The sequence below is a fragment of the Mixophyes fleayi genome, chromosome 1 (assembly GCF_038048845.1).
Source record: "Mixophyes fleayi isolate aMixFle1 chromosome 1, aMixFle1.hap1, whole genome shotgun sequence".
NCBI classification, from domain to species: Eukaryota; Metazoa; Chordata; class Amphibia; order Anura; family Limnodynastidae; genus Mixophyes; species Mixophyes fleayi.
In genome coordinates this window covers 172,672,717-172,700,650 of record NC_134402.1, presented here as the reverse complement: position 1 = coordinate 172,700,650, position 27,934 = coordinate 172,672,717, and the positions used below count along the sequence as shown (strand labels likewise).

Here is a 27,934-nt window from a genome sequence, read left to right as displayed (position 1 = left end):
CTGAGCTTCGTCACTACATAGTAGGGATCTTAAGCCCTTTGAATCTTTATGTATCTCAGATACCCAGACAAAGCAGGTCATGTCCTTGCTTTAAAAATTGCTGTTAGAAAGTCTCTTCTCTAGACTATTCAAGTTTTCCCAGGACTGGGAGTTAGGTTGGACGTGGGGATTTCTTTGATTGAGCATCAGTGGCCACATGTCATCTAAGTTGTTAACAACAGCTCCTGTAGTGTTTCAGTTTTAGAAACCCAATTTACAGTTATTTCCTGCTGGTACAACTGTCCAACTATGTAAAATGTTCCATGGAATAAGAGGACATGTGAAAGGGTTTTGGGTACCCCTCTCTATATTTGGTGGTCTTGCCCTTTAATAGCTCTCTTTTGGCAGAAAGTCATAAAGGTCACAAAGAGTTTTCCTAATTTTAGACAGGGGCACAACAAACTACACCTCAAACGATGCAGCAGGAAGCAATGAGGCATCTGCTTGAAGTAGGCTTACATGACAGCCCTGGCCCTGATTGGCTCAGAAGTAATGAGGTTGTCAGATGACAGCAGGAAAGACTTACCATACTAGCTACTTAGCTCCTCCTGAGGGTGGGACATGGCAGAAAGTGGAAAACACAAGGGGCCTAATGTAGAGGTGGAAGCAATTTCCGCTTACAACTTAAAGTGTAAATCGCATTTTGTAGTTCACTCAGTATTCAGAGCTGCACGTATCTTAAGCGTATCATATGCTTTCAGTGTATTCAATAGATTGGGCCGCAACCAAAAAAATAGTCTTTTTAAAAAAACAAAACAAAAAAAAACATTCCCTACACCTCTTAAATTTACCCTAGATCCAGGATAGCATCGCTGGCATCTTTTTCTTGAAGTACAGATCTACATTTTAGTAAAATGAAAAAAACCATAGCTGACGCTGCAGTACTCTCTCCGCTAAGAGCTCATGTTGGGAATGAGCTCTTAGCTGTCATGCAGTTATATTTATAATCGGTGTATTTACCATGCTCTGAATTCAGGGTGTTGGTAATCCCCTGGTTATAAATATAACTGCATAACCGCTCATTCACAAAGTGCAACATTCCGCCAAGTTGCTTTAAGGAGAATAACAATGAGTCTAGCTCCACTCTCATAGTCTGTTCTATTCCCCTTGGGCACAGAGGCCTGAGACCTGTGGCATTATATTCAAGATCAAGCCGTGACCTTGCCGGTATTGAAGTGGAGACAGAGTACTGACCTACATTTTACCTATAGGTGGTAGTGAGCTGTTTCGAAGAAACAAGCTAGTGTGAGATCCGAAAGGAAGTTTCCAGGTATTAGTGAACATTATGCAGGGCAGAAAACAGACCAAGGGGTATATTTATTAAACTGGGGGTTTTAAAAAGTGAGATGTTGCCTATAGCAACCAATCAGATTCTAGCTGTCATTTTGTAGAATGTACTAAATAAATGATAACTAGAATCTGTTTGGTTGCTATAGTCCACTTTTTCAAACCCGCAGTTTAGTAAATATACCCCCAAAAGTACTAGAGAGCATGCTGGGACTAACAGTGCGCTAAGTTCAACACTACTTGGTTTCCTGAAAAAGTAAAGAAGCAAAAGTGATGTAAACCTATTAACCATAATAAACTTTGTCAATATTATTTATTACTTGCAACTAAGTAAAGTGCTGAAGGAGTAAATAAAGGAGTGTGATTTCATTGAGTGATGGTCTGGTACCCATTCTTCTAATATCTGTGTTTTGTATTGTACTACTACACTTGTGTCCTCTCAACTGCTACATTGGATATTAAACATTCATGTGCTAGTTTCAACCTCCACAGAACTTAGGAGAGGAGAATACTGAACTAACCTGAGAGGAGCCAAACAAAGCGGTAAATACCGATGTGAGAAGCACCTTCATGTGTGCACTGTGCATAACACACAGTTTGGCTGTTTGCACAGGCTGCTAAAATTACAGAGAATCTCTGGATCATTAATACTAATTCCAGCGCACTATCTCCAGGCATACTGCCCAGCACTCAAAATGTTCTCAGCGCTGCTGATGGTACTGTGTAATCAGTGGTGGCATGCATTCATTGGGATCGATGATCCAGGTGTCGGATCTATTTTCAGTGTTCGTAACTGAGTGTGAACATGTGAACAAGGCCTCTGGTGTAAAATTAAAATGCAAAGTTAACTAGGCATAAACTTAAAAAGCCATCCCTTAGCTGCTAATTTGCTGTAGTCTTAGGTCTGGAGTATGGGGTGTCATGTTACATGATTTTCAGAGTAACATTCCACAGACATACAATGGGAAGAAATATGATCCCACTATTGGGTTCACTCATCTGTGCTGTATTTAAAGAAAGAAACACTACACATGCTGTCCACATTTCACAAATGGTTTATAATCCTTGTGTTTAGAATAGCAGCATTTTGTAAATGCCTAAAGTTGAATGCACTGTCCATGCGTCGTAGAATTGAAAGCCCAGACTTGGACTTTCAGTTACACTTTGTTGGCGATTTTTTTTTAATTTAAAAATAGATTATAAATTATTTTATTTTTTTTAAAAAAAAGCATTCATGAACTTTTTATTATTTAAAGTCAATAGTTGTTACAGTCTCACCCGGTCGCCAGAAACAAATGGACACACATCTTACATTCATCTTTCCTATCTTTCTTTCTCCCTGCTTTTATTAGCTGGTGATATATCACCTAATCCAGGTCCCCCACACTTCTCAAACACACATATCTGAACGCTACCGTAATCCAGTAAACCTCAAACGCATCACCTGTCTCCCCTCTCTTCCAAAGTCCTTTAAATGTGTCCTTCGGAACACACACACTGTTTGTAACAAACTTACCACCATACACTACCTTTTCCTCTCAAACAACCTCAACCTTCTGGCAATAACAGAAACATGGCTCACGCATTTAGATACTGCCTCACCTGCAGCCCTTTCACATGGTGGCTTCCATTTCACCAACACCCCCAGACCTGGAGGCAGACAAATAGGTGGGGTTGAACTACTTCTCTCCCCACAATGCACATTCACAGTACTACCAAATGTCCCCTCACTCACGTTCACGTCTTTTGAAGTACATGCTTGACGTGAACATAGAGAGCTTACAGTTATTTATAAGGGATAAATCATAACTGCAGTGTAAATAGGTTATATCAAATGAATCCATTGATAAGTTCAGCTACGAAAGTGTAAAATGTGAGGACAGAAAGTCTGATGTAAATGTATTGGAGGGCACATTCCAGTGTGAGAAAATAGGAGTGTGGCAGCTTCAAAGAGCTCTTGGTGTGAGATATGTCCTGACACAAGTTAGTTTTGGACTCCTGAATAGACTTTGTGGGGCCAGTCACAGATGGACATCCTTGCAGCCAAAGCATTTTGCAGGCCTATACAAGTATATAGAAATATGAGCTTCAAAGGAAAATGCCTTCATAATTCATATTTTGGGAAATCCGCGTGTCACTCCTTACTGAGTAGCAGAAATCACATCAGGGTTGTGAATGACAGGTACGGGTGGTATCCGGGAAGAGCTAAAATCACATATCTTTGGAAAAGGTATGTCACATTGTCAAAATTTCATCATGTTTGGTATCAAAAGATGGACAGTGTCATAGGAGATTTATTAATGATAAAAATGGATTGATGTGATGCTCTACAGAAAAGTTAGATCACATAGTAGAAATGGTTAGTAAATCAGGCAACATGCAAATGGTGATTGAAAAAAGTGTCACAGGCCACAACCCCCTGGGGGGCAGGGTCAGGTCTTTAAAATGCTGAGACGAGACACAGAATATTGTCAGACCTTTTGGGAAAATCAATCCACATTGATAAGCTGTCCATCTTCCTTGCCAAATATCCCATGACACAGAGCATGGCTAGAAGCTTTGTGTGCCAGTGTGGGACAGTATATTGGGGTCCAATTGCCCGTATACACTAGGTGGTGGCAAACCTGAAGTGTCTGGGAGTGTGTTCCGATTATGATGCCTTAGTCAGTATTAGCACAGGCTTACCTAGGGCGCGGAGTCTAACGGCCTTCCGGTCTTCACCAAGAACCACCGCAAGGTAGTGTGGACTTTGCTGCCAAAGAACCGCATGTCGCGGCCCCCAGATTAGCCTACTGACGTAAGGGAGAAAGTTCTAAGTGATGGCAGGCAGACAAGAAAATAGACAATGCGGTGCAAGTACAGGCACTAACTGTTAATTCCAGGCGTTGTAGGTCTGGAACAGTAACCGGTAGATGCACAGAGCCAATGGGTGCGTGGCAGGATTTGGGTCCAGAGAGACGACCGGGTCAGTACACTGGTGATATCAGATATACGTTACCAGAGGGAAATCCAGAGAATAGTTGGTAACACAGCCGAGTCGGTACACAGAAGGTATCAGGTATACGGTGCCAGAGGGAGATCCAGAGAATAGTTGGTAACACGGCCGAGTCGGTACACAGGAGATAGTCCAGTTGCGTAGTGCCAGGGATAAGCCAAAGAATAGTCAGGTCACAGCCAGGTAGGTACACAGGAGTAGGAGGGATAGAGGGATACACAGGGAGCAGGTTCACAGGAGTCAGGACACAGGAACTGTAGCCAGGAACAGGAAACACATTGCTCTGACACAGGCAGCGTGTCAGAGCAGGGGAGATATAGGAGTTTGAATTCCCCGCCCAGGAGTCACATGATCGGCAGCAGGGAGAACCCGGAAATGCGGCAGCGCTAACAGAAGAAGCGCTGAACAGATCGGACACCGCTGTCAGATCACGCTGACAGCGCAGCGGAACGGGAACAAGGTAAGTTCCTAACAGTACCCCCCCCCCTTCAGGGGTGGCCTCCGGACAACCTATAAGGCTTTTGAGGGAACTTGGTATGGAATTTCTTCAACAAACTCGGAGCATGAAGGTCTCGTGCAGGAATCCAAGAACGCTCTTCAGGACCGTAACCTTTCCAGTCAACCAGGAACTGCAAGGAACCTCTGGAAATCCGAGAATCTAGAATCTCCTTCACCTCAAATTCCTGATCTAGCGCAGAAATAGCAGCAGGAGGTCTTCTTGAAGAGAAGAATTTGTTAATAACAAGTGGTTTGAGAAGGGAAATGTGGAAGACATTGGGAATCCTCAAGGTAGGGGGTAATTTTAATCTAAAGGCCACCGGATTAATGACCTCAATGATCTTGAAGGGACCGATAAATCGGGGAGCGAATTTCCTAGAAGGGACCAACAAGCGAAGATTCTTCGTAGACAACCATACTTTGTCACCAGGAGTAAGTAGTGGAGACGGTCTTCTTCTTTTGTCAAATGCTCTTTTACTGATGGCAGAGGTGTGAAGTAATTTGCGTTTGATAAGATCCCACCTAGACGAGAAGTCCGATAGAAGGGAATCAACTGCAGGAACCCCAGAAGCGGTTAACTCTTTGAAGGGTGGAACTTTAGGATGAAATCCATGAAGAGCAAAAAAGGGAGAAGTGGAGGTAGCGTCGTGTGAATTATTATTGTGGGCGAATTCTGCCCAAGGTAATAAATCAACCCAATCATCATGTTTAGCTGAAATGAAACATCTGAGGAATTTCTCCAATTCTTGATTCGTCCTTTCAGTGAGACCATTACTTTGAGGATGATATGCAGAAGAGAAATTTAACTTAATTCCACAAAGACGAGAAAAGGCCCTCCAAAATCTTGCCACGAACTGAGTTCCTCGATCAGAAACGATAATATCTGGACAGCCATGTAGGCGGAAAATTTCTTTAATGAAGAGTTGAGCCAGAATAGGAGCAGAAGGGAGACCTTTTAATGCCACAAAATGAGCGGCTCGGGAAAGGCGATCAGTGACCACCCACACTACTGAGAACCCTCTGGAGGAGGGTAAATCTGTGATAAAATCCATGGAGAGATGACTCCAAGGTCAATCCGGAATTGGCAGAGGCTGCAGCAGACCGTATGGAGCTTGACGAGGAACTTTATTTTGAGCACAAGTGGAACACGCCGTCACAAACTGTCGAACGTCCGAACGGATAGCCGGCCACCAATAACTACGGGAGATAAATTCCAAGGTCTTCTTTATACCGGCATGACCAGAAAAACGGGATTCATGAGCCCATTTAAGGAGTTTAGTTTGGAGATGTGGAGGAACCAAAGTCTTCCCGTGAGGAATAATCAAACGAGTAGGAGTAGTAGCCAAAATACATTCTGGATCTAGAATAGACCTACCACTCTCTTCTTCGGTATCCATAGAATCAAAGGAACGAGAGAGAGCATCAGCCTTCTTGTTCTTGGACCCTGGTCTGAAGGTAATGATCATATTGAATCGTGAAAAAAATAAAGACCATCTGGCCTGACGGGGATTGAGGCAAGATGCAGTTTGTAAATAAAGCAGGTTCTTGTGATCCGTAAAAATAGTAACAGGAAATCTGGCTCCCTCCAAATGATGTCTCCAAGCTTCCAAGGCCAATTTGATAGCAAGTAGTTCTCTGTTTCCAATGCCGTCGTTTTTTTCGGTGGGTGAGAATTTACGAGAAAAGAAGCCACAGGGAGAAAATTTTCCAGTAGAATTCTTCTGAGACAAAATAGCTCCCACTCCAGCGGAGGATGCGTCAACTTTGAGAAAAAAGGGGAAGGAAGAATCTGGCTGTTGAAGAATAGGTGCCGATATGAAGGCTTCTTTAAGATACTTGAAGGCCTCTACCGCCTCTGGTGGCCAGGTCTTAGCGTTGGCAGATTTCTTGGTCAAGGAAGTGATGGGTGCAATAACAGACGAAAACCCTTTGATAAAGTGGCGGTAATAATTAGAAAACCCAATAAAACGCTGGATGGCCTTAAGTCCAACCGGTTGGGGCCAATCAGAAATCGCCTTTAATTTCTCAGGGTCCATACGTAATCCGGAGCCAGAAACCACGTGACCAAGAAAAGGAAGATGCGTTTTTTCAAAGGCACACTTGTCCAGATTACAGTACAGATGATGTGACCGAAGGCGTTGAAGAATCAAGGAGACATGATGGCGATGAGTAATAATATCAGGTGAAAAAATTAGAATATCGTCTAGGTAGATGACAACAAATTGATACAGGAAATCCTGAAAAACTTTGTTAATGAAATTTTGAAAAACCGCAGGAGCGTTACAAAGTCCAAATGGCATGACAAGATACTCAAAATGCCCATCGTGCGTATTGAACGCCGTCTTCCATTCGTCCCCTTGTTTAATACGGATAAGGTTGTAGGCCCCTTTCAAATCCAGTTTAGAAAAAATTGAAGCTCCCTTGATCTTATCAAAGAGTTCAGAGATCAATGGTAAGGGGTACCTATTCTTTTTCGTTATGGCGTTGAGGCCACGGTAGTCTATACAAGGACGCAATCCGCCGTCCTTCTTTTTTATGAAAAAAACCCCTGCTCCTGCTGGTGATGAGGATTTCCGGATAAAACCCCTGTTTAAATTCTCCTTAATATATAGGGACATAGCATCTGATTCGGGTAGAGATAATGGAAATACCCGTCCTCTGGGTGGTATCTTATCCGGCAACAATTCAATGGAGCAATCCCAAGGTCTATGAGGGGGTAACTTGGAAGCCTCCTTTTCACAAAAGACGTCAGAAAATGAATGATATTGAGGAGGAATACCGGAGGATGTTGGAAGACAGCCCATAGCGGGTCTATGAATCCTGGGAAGACATCGGGAATGACACTCTGAACCCCATGCAAGGACTTCCGGTTTCTGCCAATCTAAAGTGGGGGAGTGAAGTCTGAGCCAAGGTAAGCCTAAGATCAACGGGTTGATAGCCTCTGGAATGACTAGGAAGGAGATTTCCTCAGTGTGTAGGGCTCCAATGCGTAGAGAAATGTTGACAGTTCTGTTCTTAATGGATCCTCCAATGATATGACTGCCATCTATAGCTGTAATGGCAATAGGTGGATCTAAGGGTTGCCTAGGCAATGACAACCGCTCTACAATGTCAGCTCGTAAAAAGTTCCCCGCTGCACCGGAGTCAATAAGCGCTGGAAGAGACAATTGTTTATCAGTATATTGCAGAAGAACTTGGATAGAAAAACTAGAATCCATAGGAGAGAGAATGTTCATACCTAACTTAGTCTCTCCGTCATCAGTTAGGTCCGATCGTTTCCCGGCCACTTCCCACATTGACTCAGGACATGACCGGGTTCCCCGCAATAAAGGCATAAACGATTCTTGAACCGCCTCTCTCTTTCCTCCTGGAATAAACGTGCTCTTCCCAACTGCATAGGCTCTTCCTCCGGTGTAATAGGACTTTGGAAGCGAGGAGCCAAACGGAAAGTAGATCGACGGGAACTCTCTCTCTCCTGAGTGCGTTCACGGAAACGGATATCAATCTGGTTACAGAGAGAGATCAAACCATCCAGGGTAGTGGGTAACTCTCGGGCCGCTAGCTCGTCCTTAATACGATCGGACAAGCCTTGCCAAAATGTGGCCACTAAAGCTTCATTGTTCCAACGAAGTTCGGCCGCCATAGTGCAAAATTGAAGGGCGTACTGGCCCAGAGTAAGGGTACCCTGGCGCAGACGGAGGAGTCCAGAAGCTGCACTGGAGACTCGTCCGGGTTCATCAAAGATGCGTCTGAAGGTTTCCAGGAAAGTGGCACAATTATGGAGGATGGGGTCATCATGTTCCCAGAGAGGAGAAGCCCAGGCAAGCGCTTGACCAGACAATAAGGAAATAATATAAGCGACTTTAGTTTTCTGTGTAGGAAAGTTTCCAGGCAAAAGTTCAAATTGAATAGCACACTGGTTCAAGAAGCCTCGGCATTCCTTGGGATCCCCATTGAACTTGGGTGGGTTAGGTATGCGGAGTTGAGAGGTTGTGGGAGCAGATACAGCTGAACTGCTTGGAGCGGGGGCAGGTTGTGGGGCCGGAGCAGGTGGAGGATTAGGAGCTGCCACCTGAGCTGCTTGGAGCGTATCCAACCTGTTAGACAGAGTCTGCAGAATCTGTAATAACTGTTCTTGATTTTTCCCCTGTTCTTCAACCTGAGCCGCTAAGTTATCCAGTAGTACTCTCGCAGTGGGATTCCCTGTCGCTTCCATCAGTTAGATAAGTGGGTCAGAGCAAACTGTTACGATTATGATGCCTTAGTCAGTATTAGCACAGGCTTACCTAGGGCGCGGAGTCTAACGGCCTTCCGGTCTTCACCAAGAACCACCGCAAAGTAGTGTGGACTTTGCTGCCGAAGAACCGCAGGTCGCGGCCCCCAGATTAGCCTACTGACGTAAGGGAGAAAGTTCTAAGTGATGGCAGGCAGACAAGAAAATAGACAATGCGGTGCAAGTACAGGCACTAACCGTTAATTCCAGGCATTGTAGGTCTGGAACAGTAACCGGTAGATGCACAGAGCCAATGGGTGCGTGGCAGGATTTGGGTCCAGAGAGACGACCGGGTCAGTACACTGGTGATATCAGATATACGGTACCAGAGGGAAATCCAGAGAATAGTTGGTAACACAGCCGAGTCGGTACACAGAAGGTATCAGGTATACGGTGCCAGAGGGAGATCCAGAGAATAGTTGGTAACACAGCCGAGTCGGTACACAGGAGATAGTTCAGTTGCGTAGTGCCAGGGATAAGCCAAAGAATAGTCCAGTCACAGCCAGGTAGGTACACAGGAGTAGGAGGAATAGAGGGATACACAGGGAGCAGGTTCACAGGAGTCAGGACACAGGAACTGTAGCCAGGAACAGGAAACACATTGCTCTGACACAGGCAGCGTGTCAGAGCAGGGGAGATATAGGAGTTTGAATTCCCCGCCCAGGAGTCACATGATCGGCAGCAGGGAGAACCCGGAAGTGCTGCAGCGCTAACAGAAGAAGCGCTGAACAGATCGGACACCGCTGTCAGATCACGCTGACAGCGCAGCGGAACGGGAACAAGGTAAGTTCCTAACAGAGTGTGAGCACTGTTTGGGGGCGATTCAGTAGGTCTATAACTTGTGTGATAGGTGGAGAGAGACTGCGGGCTGGAATCATGTGCAACCTCGTACAGCAAACACCATAAAAAAGTCACGGCAGCTGGGAGCATGTTCGTGACAATACTGTTAGGATTTTTAATCCTTTCTCTATGTGTGTTGCTGTGAACTATAGCCCATCTGGACCATGCCAACAATTTCTTGAACATTTCGCTGCATGGCTCCCTCACTTCTTATCTTCTGACATCCCCACCATCATAGGTGATTTCTACATCCCTATTGCTAATTCACGTTCAAATGCTGCTTCAAAACTACTCTCTCTAAACTCCACACTTTACCTCTCCCAATGGATTGAACCCGCTACTCATCAGGATGGCCACTGTCTTGATCTTGTTTTCTCTAGACTATGCTCAGTTTCTCATTTCCTTAACACTACTTTCCCCTCTCGGATCATCATCTTATAGCTATTCGCTCACCCCAGTTCTTTAACCTCCCCACTGTCATACTCTTCCAAACCACCTCATACCCGCAAGAATATAAACTCTATTGATTTTCCACCTCTCTTCAACACCTTCTCTCCCCAATTTCTACACTCTCCTCCCCTGATAGGGCAGTTCCTCATTTTCACGAAAGCCTAGCAACTGCCCTTGATCAAGTGGCTCCAGTGACTCTTCATACACTACACTAAAGTAACAAAATCTAGAAAAACTCTCTTGCAAAGCAGAATGTCACTAGCGTAAATCTTGTACCTCTTATGATTTCATCACATAAACTGCTATCTACCACTTCTATCGAAATACTCTGGACACTGCAAAACAAATATACTTCCAATCTCTCATCTATGCTTGGGCTTCTAACCCCAGACACCTTTTTAATACATTTAAGTCTCTTCTAAACCCTCCCACCCCAAATCCTCCGACTACCAAGGACAAGATTGATCAAATCCGACTTGAAATGGTATCATCTCCCTCGACAAGCAATCAGCTCATATCCTTCGTAGCACCCTCTGACACCCTCTCTTCATTTGACCCCACAAATGAAGAGGTAGTTTCTACTCTTCTCAACTTCCTACTCTACCTCCTGTCCCCTTGATCCCATGCCCTCACAAATTGGTAGGTCCCTGTCACCAATGCTCATTCCACCTCTAACTAAAATCTGTAATCTCTCTCTCTACTGTTATCCTTCCATCGCTATTCAAGCATGCAGTGATTACTCCTAGTCTGAAAAATTCTTACCCAAACCCTCTCTCAAATAACCGCCCCGTCTCTCAGCTCCCATGCCCCTCAAAGCGTCTTGAGAGAATTGCCTACACTCGCCTCACACACTTTCTTATAGCAGACAACCTTCTGCATTCTCTTCAGTCAGGCTTTCACTCTCAACATGCCACAGAGACTGCGCTGACCAAGGTTGGCAATGACTTGATCACAGCAAAAACTGAAGGCCATTATTCTCTAATTCTCCTGGATCTCTCTGCTGCATTTGACACTGATGACCACTCTCATCATACAAACGCTACAATCCCTAGGTCTTGAAGGCACTGTCCTGTCCTGGTTCTCATCCTTCCTATCTAAATGCTCTTTCAGTGTTAATATCTCTGGATCCACCTCTACTCCACTTCCTTTATCAGTTTGAGTACCACAAGGCTCAGTCCTAGGTCCTCTGCTATTCTGTTTTCTATACACCATTCTATACACCACTTCCCTTGTAAAACTAATAAAGCTCCTTTGGATTTCAGTATCATCAAATTTATCTATCCTCTCCTGATCTCTCACCGTCTGTGTTGTCTCATGTTACTGACTTTCTTTATGCCATTTCATCTTGAATGTCCTTTCACCAACTCAAACTCAATCTTTCAGAGCCACTCTGTCAGTCTCTACATTGGTTGCCTGTCTTTCAATGAATCAAATATAAAATTCTTCTACTAACATACAAGGCCATAAACAAAATTGCACCGACATACATCTCCTCACTTGTCTCAAAATATCTCCCAACTCAACATCTCCATTCTACACAAGATCTGTGTCTCTCTTCCACTCTCATCATATGCTCCCATTCCCAGTTACAGGACTTTTTTCAGGCTGCACCCACTTTGTGGAATTCCCTCCCTCACACAATAAGACTTTCCTCTAGTCTTCAAAACCTTTCAGCGTTCTCTAAAAACCCACCTCTTCAGACAAGCTTATGATATTCTTCAACCACACTCTTAATCTCCCTAGGTTACCCTATTACCACCCTCTACACAGCTAACACAAGACAACAACCCTCTGACCAACATTGCTGTGTGACTGATCACACAGTTCACTCAATACTTTATACCTTTGTATTCTAGCTGGAAAAATATGCAATATGATGTAGCGCTTACCCTTGTGTATCAAAATCCCATTGTCCCATAGATTGTAAGCTTGCGAGCAGGAACCTATTACCTCTTTGTCTGTATGTATTACCCAGTATTGTTTTATTGCTGTTTGTTCCCAATGGTAAAGCGCTACGCAATTTGTTGGCGCTATATAAATAAATGTTGATGAGGAGGAGGAGGAATACAAATATTTTGAAAAAAAAATAAAATAGAAAAATATTTAAAACTCAATATTGAATAAGTGCTTTATTCCATTAACAAATAATTTTATTAATTCATTTTCCTATTATCCCCAACCTAAGGTGGTGATAACAGAATAAGGGTTGCAGGTAATTGTACTGCTGCGATCCTTGCTAAATAGATGTTCTCATGTGCTGCATGGGGAAGCTATCACTGGCAAGACACAGCGAATCTTAGTGGATCTTACCAATAGCAGGGACTCCCGCTGAAGATCGCACCTATTTTCACGAGAGATAGGGCTTATCCCCCTTTAATAAATAGACCCCTTTGTGACATTGCAACTGAAGCAATAATAATGAAATAGCAGATGTATTTGTTACATAAGATTTTCAGAAACATATCCTGATGATGGGCTTAAGGTCATGTCACTAAATGAAATATGGAATACACCACAGTCCTGCAGTTCTGAACTGATTCATGACCTTTCTCTCATAAGTCTTCCTATCTGTCATGTGTGTCCATGCATAAATCATTAGAGATGGAAGTAAGACAAACTGTAGCCTAACAGAAATACACCATGAGTTTACTTTCCAATAACTGAGCAGCAAAACACATGTCTTCACTTATGGTATGTAGTATGAAAAAGCTCCTCATATCCTGTCCTGCAAAAATCTACATATGACAGTGTCTAATCAGTTAATGCATTTGTTTTCAGCCTCTCCAGTGGTAGACAGACATGGCTGTTTAAAAACTTTTAATTTTAAAGGAAAAAAATGCAGGCGGCCCAGTAACCCAGCCTAAGGTAGCCGACAATGGGAATGGCCCGGGGGGCAGATGCCCTCCTGCCACCCAGCCCTTGTTATGCACGAACTTAGATGGGAGGCTGACTTGGACAGACCACAAGATAAGATTACTTGGACAACAATTAGAGAAAGGATTTCTAAAACCTCTATTTCCTCATTAGTTAGAGAAAATGAGTCAACATGCTCCCTCTGACCACATGCTTTACTCACACATGCCCCCTCTGCGAACAAGCTTTACACACACATGCCCCCTCTGCGTACAAGCTTTACTCACACATGCCCCCTCTGCGTACAAGCTTTACACACACATGCCCCCTCTGCGTACAAGCTTTACACACACATGCTCCCTCTGACCACATGCTTTACTCACACATGCCCCCTCTGTGTACAAGCTTTACACACACATGCCCCCTCTGCGTACAAGCTTTACACACACACATGCCCCCTCTGCCCGCATGCTTTAGACAAATGCCGCCTCTGCCCACATGCTTGACACACACATGCCCCCTCTGACCACATGCTTTACTCACACATGCCCCCTCTGCGTACAAGCTTTACACACACATGCCCCTGGTCTGTCTTATTATCTGCCTATTGAGTGGAGAATAAGATTGGGAGCTGGCTGGGGGCTGCAGGTGAAGACTCGGCGGGCCGCCTGTTGCCCACCACTGATCTAGATACATAAACTGCAAAATAACAATCATAGCAGACTGTTTTGAATAATACATTATGTTTCATGAACGGGAACTAAATAACATATGTACATATAAAAAACATACTTGTAATTGTATATATATTGACATTGTACCTGAAAACAATCATGACATTTTTTTTCTAAAGCCATGATACATAGTTAATACTTTTTAAATGGAAATGTTAACTTGTTAAAGGAAAGTGTACTTGTATAACCTGACAGGGACATGCCTTACATGAACTGGCAGGTAATTCTATTCAAATCAATCTTGTACTGCTACAAACCTACTCCATATAGCATGGTGCTCATCTGTTAATGGTTTGGTCAATTATTAGCAAAATGCTTAATGCTCACTTTGTCAAACGTCCCCTTAAGCCAAAGTGAAATACCACTACACAACTGATATGTGAGTGTCCTGACAGGGCACAAGCTTATTTTACGCTTGTCTTACAGGTTCTTCAGTGGAAATAAATCTAGCCGTAGAATGAATGTTTCAGCCAAGGTATCTGTCAAGGTTAATGTACTTGAAAGCCTAGAGCAGACTTGCGACCCAATTACTACTCGTACTATCTGAACAGCAGGAGACCCTGTAAAGGCAGTGACATATCAAGAGAGGCGACGAGAAGAGTAGTCATGTAAATCCAATATCAGGACTGGCAGCAAAAGTTCATAAGTGAAAAACAAATCCAAGTTCAGGGTAGGGTGAAACAGAGGTCAAATGTGTAGTCTAAGGTCACCCACAATAATTGGCAGAAGTAACACAAATGTAAAGAGACTTCAAGCGTGGAATTAAAAATGTAAGTTTTTTATTTCCCTACTTCATGATGTCACTTCTGTTGCTAACAGAGGTGTATGTGGATAACGTAATTATGTTTGTGTGCACCCAAAAGTCAGTAGTGGAAAGAGGCCTGTAAATTCTTGTAGCAGACAGGAGGCACAGCAGCTGTCTCCAAGTTGCTTGTTTGCATTCATTTCACTTTTGTGTATCACAGCTAGCCCAGTAGCCTTTGATAATAAAATGTTTTTGAACAGGAAGAATTCAGGGTTACCTTAACATGCCATAGTCTCATATTAAAAGCCCATTCAAAGATGACAGACCTTTACTAAAAACCCATACTGTTGTTTCATTCACCTGTCAAATATGGGATTATTGTATACTCCAATTCCCTACCCTATAATGCCTCTCTGGGACAACCCTGCTTTCACCCCGGGACAATGCCTCTCTTGATTTGGATCCTGGCAGGAGAAAGGAGTCAGGGTATGTGGATATATGTTGACCTCAGGTCAATGTATCTCACTGCTGGAGATGGGAAAATGTAATCTTCCAATTAACCCATTTACTTACAAGTATTATTATTATTATCATTTATTTGTTAGGCGCCACAAGGTATCCGCAGCGCCGCACACAGTACTAACAGTAGACTATACAGGGTGAAACCATACAGAACAATGAACAAAAAGTACCAATACTTCAGAGACTCCGGCTAGTCATATGCAGTAAAGACGGAGCGGAAGAACAGGTATGGAGACAGGAGGGGAGGGGGCCCTGCTCATGCGAGCTTACATCCTAAGAAAGGGTAAACAGACCAGGCACAAGAGGAGCCAGTTGAGGCAAGAGGAGAGAAGGGAGGACGAGCAAAGGGAGGAGATGGGGGTTTAGTAGATGGTTGGTAGGCTTTGAGGAAGAGGTGAGTTTTGAGTGCACATTTGAAGGAGCACAGAGTAGGAGAGAGACGGATGGAACGAGGGAGGTCGTTCCAGAGAAGGGGGGCTGCACGGGAAAAGTCTTGGATTCTGGAGTGGGAAGAGGTGATAAGGGTGGAGGAGAGGCGGCGGTCGTTGGCCGAGCGCAGGGAGCGGTCAGGAGTGTGAATGGAGAGGAGGTTAGAGATATAAGGGGCAGTAGAGTTGGAGAGAGCCTTGTAAGTGGTGGTGAGGAGTTTGAAAAGGATTCTATAGGGGAAGGGGAGCCAGTGTAAGGCAAGGCAGAGAGGGGAGGCAGAGGAGGAGCGGCGTGAGAGGAAGATGAGTCTTGCGGCCGCATTGAGTATAGAGCGGAGGGGGGAGAGACGGGAGTGGGGGAGGCCAGTGAGGAGGAGGTTACAATAATCAAGGCGGGAGATGATGAGTGCGTGGATGATAGTTTTGGTGGCATCCTGAGAGAGAAAAGGACGGATGCGGGCGATGTTGCGTAGTTGGAAGCGACAGGCTTGGGCAAGGGAATGAATGTGGGGGGCAAAAGAGAGAGGAGTCGAGGGTGACACCCAGGCAGCGAAGTTGGGTGACAGAGGAGATGGTGGTGTTGTTGACGACAATAGAGAGGTCATCGTGGGATGGGAGTCTGGGTGGAGGAAAGACAATGAATTAAAGCACTATATTGTAAAGCACTATATTGTAAGTAATTCAGCACTATATAGTAAGTAAAGCACTATATTGACTCCCTTTCTATACCTGATATAACTAGACCTGTAACTCCACTGGAGTCTCCATGGGCCTGATTCTTTAAGGAAAGTAAAGCAAAACAATGAGTAACTTTGCACTTTGGCAAAGCCATGTTGCACTGGAGGGGGGAGCTAAATTTAAGATGTGGGGACAGATTTATAGTTGGGGAAGGGCATGTCCTAGATCAAATTTAAGTTTAAGTGTAAATATAAAGCTATCAAGTATTTGTGTGCTACATTAAAAAACAGCCAGCATTTAACTTATGAGCAAAACAATAAACAAATATGCACCCCTTGCATGATTTTGCCCACAAGAAAACTTACAAATTTTTTGCCTTACTTTCCTTATTGAATCAGGCCCTATGTTTTTATGCACTCCTACATAAAGGAATTATCTCCACTTTATATAATCTCGTTAACTCCTGCACACAATTCACCACCTATACACGAACTTTGATGGGAGGCTGACTTGGGCAGACCCCCAGATAAAAATACTTGGACAACAATAAGAGAGAGGATTTCTAAAACCTCGATTTCCTCATTAGTTAAAGAAAATGAGTCAACATGTTCCCTCTGCCCATATGCTTTACTTACACATGCCCCCTCTGTGCACATGCTTTACAGACATGCCCCCCTCTGCCCACAAAATGGCACGATTCACCAGGTGGGCAGGATGCGGGAGAATTGCCTGCTCTCCTGGGGGTCTGGGAGAACTACCCGGAATTCTGGAGTCTCACGAACATTTCAGGAGAGTTGGCAAGTATGCTTCAACTCCTGTATGCATGTAGCCTTAAAATGGCCTAAGTATAACTTGTTTTTTTCCTAGAAAATCCTGTTTCTTCCTTCCAAATTCTTATAACTCACAGTATACTACTACTTTCTCTATACTTCACACTATCCAAGAGTCAAACTCAAGGTGACAAGTTGGAACAAGTTCCTATAACTGTTTATTTAGACCCTATGTTCAAAGTATGTGCTGTGTTTTATGGCTTGAACAAAACATCAGGTAAAATAGGTCTCCCAGTTTTTCATATAAAAATGTTGGGAGCCCTAAACCTAAAGTGAGTTTGTTTTTTCATAGGCATCCAACCAAATCCATGTATACAGATCTGATTATGAAAAATAGAATATTGACAATTAGAAACACAAGGCACATGGAAAACAGATAGAGACAGAGCGTTGTCACAAATATACAATAAAATTTAACAGGACTGCATTGTACAACGCCAGTGCATAGCCAGGCACATTGCCATGGCAACACTCCCAAGTGTAAACACAAGTCCAAGGTGCAGCAGGCACAAGCAACATCACTGCGCATGCTCCAGATGTTCTTGTCGAAACACACTTCCTAATATTTCGGATGCTTAAATCTGTCCAGCAACAAGGACACACTAATTCACCAATCAACATTCTCAAAGAGACACCACCAACCACACAGGTCTTTAACTCGTCAACGGACCAATTAGACATCACCGAATTCTGTCATCCAATCACAACTCTAGGCAGATCGGGCGGTCTTTTCAAACTGATAGTGACAGAAGGCGGTAGGCAGGGTTTTTAAAATCTAATGACGTACAAAGACATTTCACATCTACATCCGCTGATTTACTCGCTCCCCTCTTCTTATTTGTTTAGGCATTTTAGCTATTTATAATTTCCTTTCCGACCAGTTGATACTGTCTGAGACTTACTGAAGTTACTTAAAGGAAATCATTACACGATTCGTGCTTTAGCTCTTGGGGACTATTTCGCTGCCGGAGCTTGTTCTTTGTGTTGACCTTAGTGAAAATACCTCCGCCCTGTTACGTCCGAAGCTCCAGGGCGTAGAAGGATCAGAAACAAAAACAAGAGTCAGGAACAGAGCAACCAACGGCGTAGCCTCCGTATTTGTACATAACATTTATTATTATCATAATCCTTGCCATGATTATAGGAGTGTCTGGACGTGGTGACTTGTGATGTGTCCTGTGCGTGTGTAATCACTGCCTGTATATCGGATCCGTGCTCAGGATGTCCCGACAGTGAAGTGACAAGAAGACTCCATACCTATGTAACACCCCGACCCCCCAGTGCAGGTGAGGCATCATCATGTATCATGTATGTGTGTCCTGTGGTCCTATAACCCGTCGTATGACATAATACACAGGATCTATGGACCTCTTACCTCTCTGTCTGTATTCATAGCTATTGTTTTATCACTGTTTATTTCCAGTTGCAAAGCGCTACAGAATTTGTTGGCTCTATATAAATGTCTGCATTTATAGTTGTGTATCGTCAATTGTTTTGTATCTATAAAATCTTACTGTAGATTATGTCTGTGTGCAAGATATATCGCTCTCTCATATGGGAGATTATACATTCATTGCACCTAGACATAATATACATTAACATTTTTCCAGATCCATATAGATCCCAGTTTTACCCCAGACTATATATATATATATATATATATATAATTTATTTTTTTCATTTTACACATTGACACTGTAGGTATGGACTTGTACGTCTGGTTGCTTGTTGTAGGTAGACCTGAGATCTTTAGGCTGCGTATTGTGGACCTGTACTAATACAGTGATGTAAGTGGGGGCGGGTGGGTTGTTGCTGTCTTGTGTTTTCATGTGATCAGCTGAGATTCAGTCGCTAGATACACAAAAGAAATCCCCTCCTGAATTCCCCCTACCCGGGGCGATGTTTACAGGGATATGTGGACGTGACTGCTAAGCTGTAGCCAGCTGGAAGACCGAGCGATGAGATCCTCCTCCTCGCTGGTGATCCCACCCCGGCCAGGAAGACACTCCCCGCACAGCTGATTGCTGCTGACTACTAGGGAAAAGGCTATCGCTTATTTTTCCTTCTATTTTCTCTCTCTCAGATCCAAGATGAAGGATTTAGCAGCCATGGGAAACACCAGCAACGAGGCCTTTAAACTCCTAAAACAACTGAATGTACATCTGGAACAAGAATACAAGTACCAGCCCAGGGAGAAGGGCTTGATCCTCATAGAGTCTACTGCAGAGGTAAGGGGGTGTGGAGGAGGGTCTTGTTTACTGTTTGTATCTAGGTACAATTACTTACAGATTTCTGATCACAACTGTGGTTTTTGTTTGCATATTAAAGCAAAATTGTCGAAAGTGTCGAAGCATACTTCATGTACTTCTGGCATAATTGAGAAACTTTTTTTTTTTCTTTTCATATATAATTTGATGTATATATAATGTCACTATAATTTCTGTATGTTGTGATTTTTCTTCTTTGTATCATTCACTGTAAGTTAAAACTACAATTTTTATCATCCTTGGTAAATGTCCACTTTTGGCCAGAGGAGGTTAATTTTAAAACTGCATTACCACCTAACTGCCAAAACATTTTTATTTGCCAATTTAAAATGGCGTTGAATGAGCGGGAGGACTGATCAAAAGCTGCAGGCTCTTTATTTTTGGCTATTTTTGGCTTCTGATTGGTCATTCTGTTCACTCCACCTTCCGCAGCTTCACATCACCTTGGTTTTCAACCAAGCCTGTGAGACTAGCCACTGAGGCCTGGAGAAAATGGCTGCATAGGCCAATCCCTGATGCTCCAGGGATTGGCAGGAGAAACCTTGTAAGAATTAACAGTAGGTGGTAATGTATATATAATCAGAGGTGGCACTAGTGAGTTATGGGCCCAGGTGGAATATTTTGCTTTGGGCCACCCCAAAGCAGGTAGTTCGGCTATTGGGTCACCCAAAAGCAGGTAGTGTACTGCTATTTCAAAGCTGCGCAACCTCTGAAATGTTTTCTAATTTTCTTCCAGAATGACAATACTATCTGTCCAAGATCCAGGAATGCAAAAGTAGAAGATGTATGGAGTTTAACAAACTTTTTTGGTTTAAGTATGGAGACCTTTGTCTTGGCTGTGAACATCTTAGACCGATTTTTGGCTATTATGAAGGTGAGGCATTTTTTCAGTAATAGAAAATAATACTGTCACATGTGAAATCACGTAAAAGCTAACATCAATGGGAGGTTTAATTTTGTTTTGTTTTTAAGAGTATTGTACTCCTATTACAGTAAAAAGCTCTGCTAGTCCCATAGTTTTCTCCTCTACTGTTACTCTGGAATTCACTCTAGCTGCTAATTTTTTTTTTTTTTTTTTTTAATTATTCTACACAACTACTAAGAGTATTTATAATAAATGCCTATGTAGTATACATGTGCAATATAAACATAATTGTGTGCGTATTTATAGATATATTTGCTTAGAAATATTAGGGACTTCCAATTTCCATAAGAATTTATCCATTAATGGATACGGTTCCACAGAAGTCCATTTCATTTACCCACATCAGCATGGCAACTCCCAATTGTCTTGGTACATACAAGTTGTTTAATTATGTCAAATACATGGACGTATAGTAAAGTATAAATGTTAAACATTCACAGATATTTCCTTTGTGTTACATTTCAGGTGAAGCCAAAGCACTTGTCTTGTATTGGTGTCTGCTGCTTCCAACTAGCAGCTAGTGTTGTCGAAGAAGCCTGCAACATCCCATCCATCCATGATGTCATACGTATCAGCCAATGTAAATGCACTGTGTCCGATATTAAACGTATGGAGAAAATCATTTCAGAAAAACTGCACTTTGAATTCAAAGCTACCACTGCCTTAACCTTCTTGCACTTGTATCACACAATAGTACGGTGCCATTCCTCTGAGAGGTGAGCAAACCTTCTACCATTAGAATGCCCCTTTATCCCACCAAGACAAACTGGTCTTGGCCATCAACTGGTTTTAGGACCATTAACGAGAAACAGATCTTGTATGGGTAGTTTTAAAGGGGAATAAGTACTTTTATTTACATTCTATATTTTATTTTTTTACCATTCCAATCTGTCGCAAGAGTTGTAGCTCAAGCGTTGGTATTTTAGTACAGCCTTGCTGGGGATTTTATAATTGCCCAGGTTGCATTGTCCTTAATTTCTAACCGAAAGAGGTCGTAAGTGTCCAATAGGTCCTTGTGAGGACCACAAACTCGGCACTCAAAGCAGTGACTTCCAGCGCTATCTGGCCCATGGAAGCGGCTTATGGAATTTATTTTCTTTGTTGGTTTATTCTGCATTGAAGATTGCTGCTGGAAGTGCTGACATGGTCTTCATTTTGATTTATTACTTGCTAATCTCAGGTCTGTTAAGTGTCCTGACTGAATGAGCCGCATGATTTCTCTTAATGCTGGTTACAAAAAAAATGTCAAAGGCTTAGTTGAAACAGTCTTTTACTGATAGATGGCATAGTGATTTTCTGCTATTTGGTTTTTATTCAACTAAGAAGTTTAATTTTATGACCTTTCTGTCCTCCTGTAGGAAAGAAGTATTAAACCTTGACAAACTGGAAGCTCAGTTGAAAGCTTGCAACTGCCGGCTAATTTTTTCCAAAGCAAAAGTATGTATTACTTGGTGTTTGTTTTCCCCCAAACTGATAACCTGTCTCTGATAAACTTCAAGGCTAACTATCTTTCTTTTCTTCCCACGTCTAGCCCTCAGTGTTAGCCTTGTGCCTTCTTACGCTTGAAGTAGAAACCTTGAAGTCTTTAGAGCTATTTGAGATAGCACTTCGTGTACAAAAACATTCTAAGGTAAGTGAACTGTAATTCAGATAACTTTATATTGAAAGTGGATAAACATTTGAATATCATGTTGACCCACTAAACCCAAGGTTAGCAGAAATGTTCTTTTGTGGAAATATCTCCCTGTATTGATGGATAAACATGTAAATAGAATTTAGTGCAGTGGGTTTGGTAACATACTAAGTATTGTTGCCCCCATTAAAATTGGTTTAGTCCTTGATCACTGCAATCAGGGAAATGTTGGTCATGTATACATGTCCTATGCTATAAAATAGATTATGCATGACTGCACTTGTGCTATATGCACACAGATACCTTTTTATGCTGCCATCTACCTGCTCTTGTGGTCTCTCGCTATCGGACGCTCTGTAGCAGGGCTACGGAATATGCTTGTCCAGTCCCCTCTTGCACTGATGGCACAAGAGCTTGCCTACATTGTATAGTCTTTTTATTCCAGCTATGTGCATGGGGAAAATAAATTGTCTATGACTTATATTATATTGCATCACTAAGTTCACGAGGAGGCAGAGACTGAATGTCTTCACAACTAGTGCTGGAAGCTGGGCACACTTCTGCTCGTTGCCCACATTTCTGCCTTCATCTAGTCCTGTGTGTCTGTTAAAACAATTGGCAGCTGCAATTGCCAAAGTATGTTTGTCAGCAGGTAAGGTCATCTGCTTCCCCTTAGAAGTTGCCCCTTTTGTCAATTTGTCTTAGTATCTCACTCTTCTTTCTAGGTGAATGATACAGACATGCTGTATTGGAGGGAGTTGGTATCAAAATGCCTAGCAGATTACTCCTCCCCTGAATGCTGTAAACCCGACCACAAGAAACTAGTATGGATCGTGTCCAGACGCACGGCACAGAACCTGCATAATAGTTACTACAGTGTTCCAGAGCTGCCAACTATTCCAGAGTATGGCTATCTGAATGAGAGCGAGAGGTATGTACAGGTTTACAGACAGTAGTGTAATCTATTTGTGTATGTATAAGTTCCTGCAGCACAATTCCTTTTTTTAATGTAGTTGCTGGCATGCTGTTCTGGTATGAACCACTTTAGGTTCTGAGTTGGTTACCTGTAGTGTCCTTTAGTAGACTTATTAAAAGTAATTAAGGTTTTATCAAAATTATATTTTTATAATGACTATTCTTGTAAAGATCACCCAATCCAAAATATTTCCTCTTAGTTTTTTTTTGTTTTTTTGTATTTAATTGAGAGAATATTTGCTCCTCTTGATTTCTATTAAGGTACTAATAAAAAAATTAAAGTGTGTGCATAACTTACTGATTTGTTCTTTAATACCAGTGAGGACTCGTGTGAAGATATGAGCAGTGGAGAAGACAGTCTGAGCAGCTCTCCTCCAAGTGACCTTGAGGCTTCTTTCTTTTTTGATGATTACAAGCCAAAACTGAAACGTCGTAATAGTCACCTTTACCCTTTGTAGCAAAGGATCCCTTTGTGTGCTTGTGATGGAATCATACTAAAGTATGATGAGGATGGATGAATGGGGAGATTGTCACAAATTAGAGATTTGATTTGTCTTTTGAGTTTATCAATATTTTAAAATGCCAACACAGCAACCCTTTGTAATGCCTTTTTTACATTTAGTGGCTTATGTTTTTCTCAAACTGCATATTCCGCTTGCATTTAATATATTTGAATATAATTTTGCTTTGTTTAATCTCTGGAGTTCAAAAAACCTTCAATGTAGATTAGTGTAAAATCTGAACATGGAGCCAATTTAAGGTCTCCATTTCATGTTTCCAGTATTTCATTGTTGCTCTTTTGTTTACTAGTTTCCTAAAATTCCATATTACGAGGCTGGTATAACATTGTAGTATTGAATATGCAGTGATTGTTAAATGTTAGTGTTGTATCTTCATTCCATAGCACTTTTTAATATTTTGATGTGTTTAACGAAAAAAAATAATAATCATCCTTTCCATGTTTAGAAACCATTGTTAAAGGTACTTTAAAATTTCTCTGCTTAATTGTGCTTAGTATTAGGGAATGCATATACTAGACATGGCTCTGTCATGTTTGTACACTATGAGCTACATCGGGGTCTCCTGTCCATGACCACCAGTATGTTTTCAAGCCATGCCCCTAAAATATTGTATTACAAGATTATGCAATCCTTAGATTAACAGGGTTTTTGGGAGTTTTTCCGTAGGGAGTACGAATATTATGGAAAATAGACAATGGTTTATATTTACCAAGTGACAGTTCTGACTCGACAGTTTGCTGTCCTTTCCTTTTAAAATGGCAATATTATTGACCCGCCACTTAGTAAATATACCCCAATGATTCTGTAGTGCAGTGGCCCTCAACCCTATTGTAAATGCACATCAATACAAACACATCATGTGTTTTTGCTTTCTGGAAATGTACTAAGATTGTTTGATCACACCTGTGTTGGTGATTGGTTTTTGCACTCTACAAATGCAAAAGGAACTTTAAATCTGGTTAGTTTGACTTTTTTTGACTTTTTTTTTTGTTACCTTTTTGGTAGGTAGAAAGCTTTAAATGCTTGAACTTCTATGCAGCATTGGGCTTTGTCAACTCTTTTTTTTTTTTTTTTTTTTTTTTTTTTAGGTTTTGTTTCAGAAAAGCAGTTGTTAAAAATATCATATCAAAGTACTTTATTTCCATCATATGGAGCAGAAGAACCATTAGCAATGATTTGCTAATAAGTTGTGGGGGGTGATTATTAGAAAAATTTAACTTTTTACTTATTTTGCATGCCTTTTTACTTTTGACTTTATCTGTATTCTTTGATGCTTCTAATTGTGCCATGTTTAAAAAAAAATTGAAGAAAGAAATATTAGTTGCACCTAATTTATTTCTCTTGCAAAGTGTTGTATAAACAAGGCTTTCGTACCAAAGCAAGTGTATCAGAGGCAAAACTTAAATATTTACAGATGCTTGGTAACTGAGGCCTTCTAGCAGAAATACATAGCCTAGTGCAAAGTGACAAGCAGAATATTCTCATTGTAAATAGTGATTTATAATTTTGTTGCCAAATTAATGGTTGCCTTTCAATTGCTTCTAAGAAGTTTAACTGTTAAAGAGTGTTTAAGTAAAAACGGTTCCTGTACAAGTAGTTATTAAAAACCAACAAAACATAGCTTATTAAGAAACATACTTTGGTTCTTTTATGTTGGTTACAAATGTGAATTCTTTAAACAAGTTTCTACATGACTGTTAGTGTGTGTGTGTGTGTGTGTGTGTTTAGGTATAAATGTGAATGGTGCTATATGTGGGGGAGGGGGGTGGGGAGTTGTGCAAAAACAAATGTACAGAAAAATGTAAATTGAAAAAATGTATAGAAAAAAAATCTAAAAGCCTAAAATGCACAGAAAAAATGTTTATTTTTCTACATCTATGTAGTGTTTTGTTAAATGGCATGTAGATATTAATTTATTCCATATGATGACATTGTTTATCGGGCTGTTCTGTTTGTTTGTTTTGTTCTTTGTTTTTATTTTCTAAAGCAGCCTTAACCAATAAAATACATTTTACAAATATTATGTTGGTGTCCGTTATTTACTTTTTATATAGAAATGACGCTACGGGTCCATCTGCACCAATTTCCTCCCTGCATTTATGAGTTATCTTCCTCCGCTTCTCTTTCACACCCCCTTAATATCTTCAAAATAGCCGTAGGTTTGTCCAATGAGTTCCTGAATTATTTTATGGTATGGGTCCCACACATGCTGACCGACTATTCTGTGGTCCATCAACCTTTCTATCTATATATATATATATATATATATAATCATTTTTTGTTTCCAGCTTTTTCTTTCCTCCAATTTCCTGTCATCAGTATCATCCTTTTTATAAAAATGCAGTACTGCCTTCCTGAATACAAACACCATTTTATTATTTTGATCCAATGCATCCCATTTCAGCTGAACTATACACTGAAAGTGGTTCCTAGCGTGGCAATATGACCATCTTCTTTCTATTACATATATAACTATTATATATACTTTGTATTGAAAGAGGTATTAGTGTGTCAGTAAATCTCAGAATGGATTAATACATATCTGCTTCTGAACACCAAACCATACCCAACATGTTTCCTCAATAATAGACTTCAAAATCTAATTCATTATTCCTTTTGTATTCCTTATGCATCTTAGTATATTATTTAACAGCAAAGAATATTAAGTGCAATCACTTGCAAAGCTAGGTTAAAACAAAAGATTTTTTTTTTTCTCTTGAAAATACTAACCAAGCCCATTTATTGGAAATGACATAGAAAGTAGGCAATCTCTGTACTTTAAAATGTATTCTCTAAAGAGTACCTCTATTCTTTCAAAGTTTTTGACTGCACTAAAGCAAAGCTACAAGCAACATTCAAGTAGCACAGGATTGTGGCTGTGAGGTATCTTGATAACGGTACATAGTCTAGAGATGTTCACTGACCCCCACATTCTGGTTTCGGATCCTGATTTTTTTTTTTTTTTTTTTTTTTTTTTTGCTAAAATCATATTTGCATTATACCCCCCCCCCCTCCCCTACATTATTATTATTATTAACCTCAATAACACTAATTTCAAGTCGTTTGCAGTCAATTGTGACCACCTCACAGGTCACAATATTATTGTCATGCACTTTCAAACAAAGACTGCAGCGACCTGGCTGGATGCTAAGCGACAGAGCAATGACACACACGGCAGTTCATAGCACATCTAGGAAACATTGCCACAAAGCAGTGGCAGAAAAGAAAAGTGGTGCAAAATGGAATTGTCCTTGGATCATGAAATCCGTTATGGTTCATTTGATCGCTCAACCCATTCCTTGGATAACTGGTAATTCTACAGCTAATACATGGCGACAAGCTCTCCTCTTTTTGTGTTACCTATATAACACAATACAATGTGACTGCAGATTTAGAAGACCAAGCCTGCCAGACCTATTCTATTTCAGCAATGACAATTGGCAATGGAGCTCTCCTGAATGTCACTGGAGACTTTGAAGAACACTGCTACCACTCCTCTTTCTTTTCTACCTATGACGCTGCCCAACTGCACTAGAGACTGCCAAGAACTGTGCTACACCTTCTGTGTCCCTCTGAAATGGCGCTTGACCGCTGTGGAGAGCGGTACTTATAGAATCCAAAACTCATGAGATCTAACGACTTAACGATGATGTTTTGCCTTGTTTTCAATTCAGAGGGCACGCAAAAGTACCGAGCCGGCTTGGCTCGGTACTCGGATCTGCTAAGTTCGGGTGTGTTTGGTTCGCGGGAAATCGAGCCTGAGCATCTCTAATATCATGTTGTCAAGAGAACATTGGGATACAAACAATTTCCAATGTCTCCTCACCTTCTGCCACCACCCAAGTGAACCAAACATACAAGTGATTTTTGTTTGTGTTTTTTTTTTTTTTATTCCAAAGCATGGAAATGCAGCATCCTAACTATATGTATGTCCCTAGGCGCTCCCTTGGGAGATTGTGTTACATCAAGATTACATATGAGGCATGATGAGAATGAAAGGTTCACTGGGGAGCGGCTTTGACTGAGATTTTGAAGATTGTAAAAAAATTTAAATAAAAAATTCTTTAAAGGGTGTTAAAATGAATACAACATTTGAGGACATCTGGTATATAACAAGGTTAATTACATTTTTTCACATTTGCATTCATTGTAGAATAGAAAAAGAAATGTCCCTAAAATATTATAAAATACAGTAGTTCAGAGGTCTCCTTAATCTACTTGTACTGTGATTCACAGCGACTTGGTGACCTTGGAGAAGCACTAGACAAAATTGTATGATTGAATGTTCTAATAATTATATATTTGGTTAGACTAAAGTTTATGATGTACTACACATGTGTAATACATATGTAAATAAATGTTTTATAATGCATATAAACTGCTGTTTATTGGTAATGAGGGGAGCTTTTAGAGTTAATAGTTGCAATATTGCATAGGACAA

General features: G+C 41.4%; 1 protein-coding gene across 1 annotated transcript; it reads left to right on the top strand.

Annotated features, from left to right (window-relative positions):
• Positions 1 to 18,042: 18,042 nt before the first annotated feature.
• On the top strand, positions 18,043 to 24,497 carry CCNG2 (cyclin G2). Its single transcript, XM_075204048.1, has 8 exons — positions 18,043 to 18,458; positions 19,256 to 19,400; positions 20,176 to 20,313; positions 20,830 to 21,080; positions 21,723 to 21,801; positions 21,896 to 21,994; positions 22,723 to 22,928; positions 23,292 to 24,497. Exons 2-8 carry the CDS (start codon positions 19,263 to 19,265, stop codon positions 23,428 to 23,430), a joined length of 1,050 nt encoding a protein of 349 aa, XP_075060149.1. The 5' UTR covers positions 18,043 to 18,458; positions 19,256 to 19,262; the 3' UTR covers positions 23,431 to 24,497.
• The last annotated feature ends 3,437 nt before the right edge of the window (positions 24,498 to 27,934 follow it).

Bases quoted from the DNA above. Each gene is read 5' to 3' on its own strand.
- CCNG2 (XM_075204048.1), top strand. From the start codon at position 19,263: ATGAAGGATTTAGCAGCCATGGGAAACACCAGCAACGAGGCCTTTAAA. The intron at 20,314-20,829 runs GTGAGGCATTTT...GTTACATTTCAG, and splicing joins GATTTTTGGCTATTATGAAG to GTGAAGCCAAAGCACTTGTC. The intron at 21,081-21,722 runs GTGAGCAAACCT...GTCCTCCTGTAG, and splicing joins CGGTGCCATTCCTCTGAGAG to GAAAGAAGTATTAAACCTTG.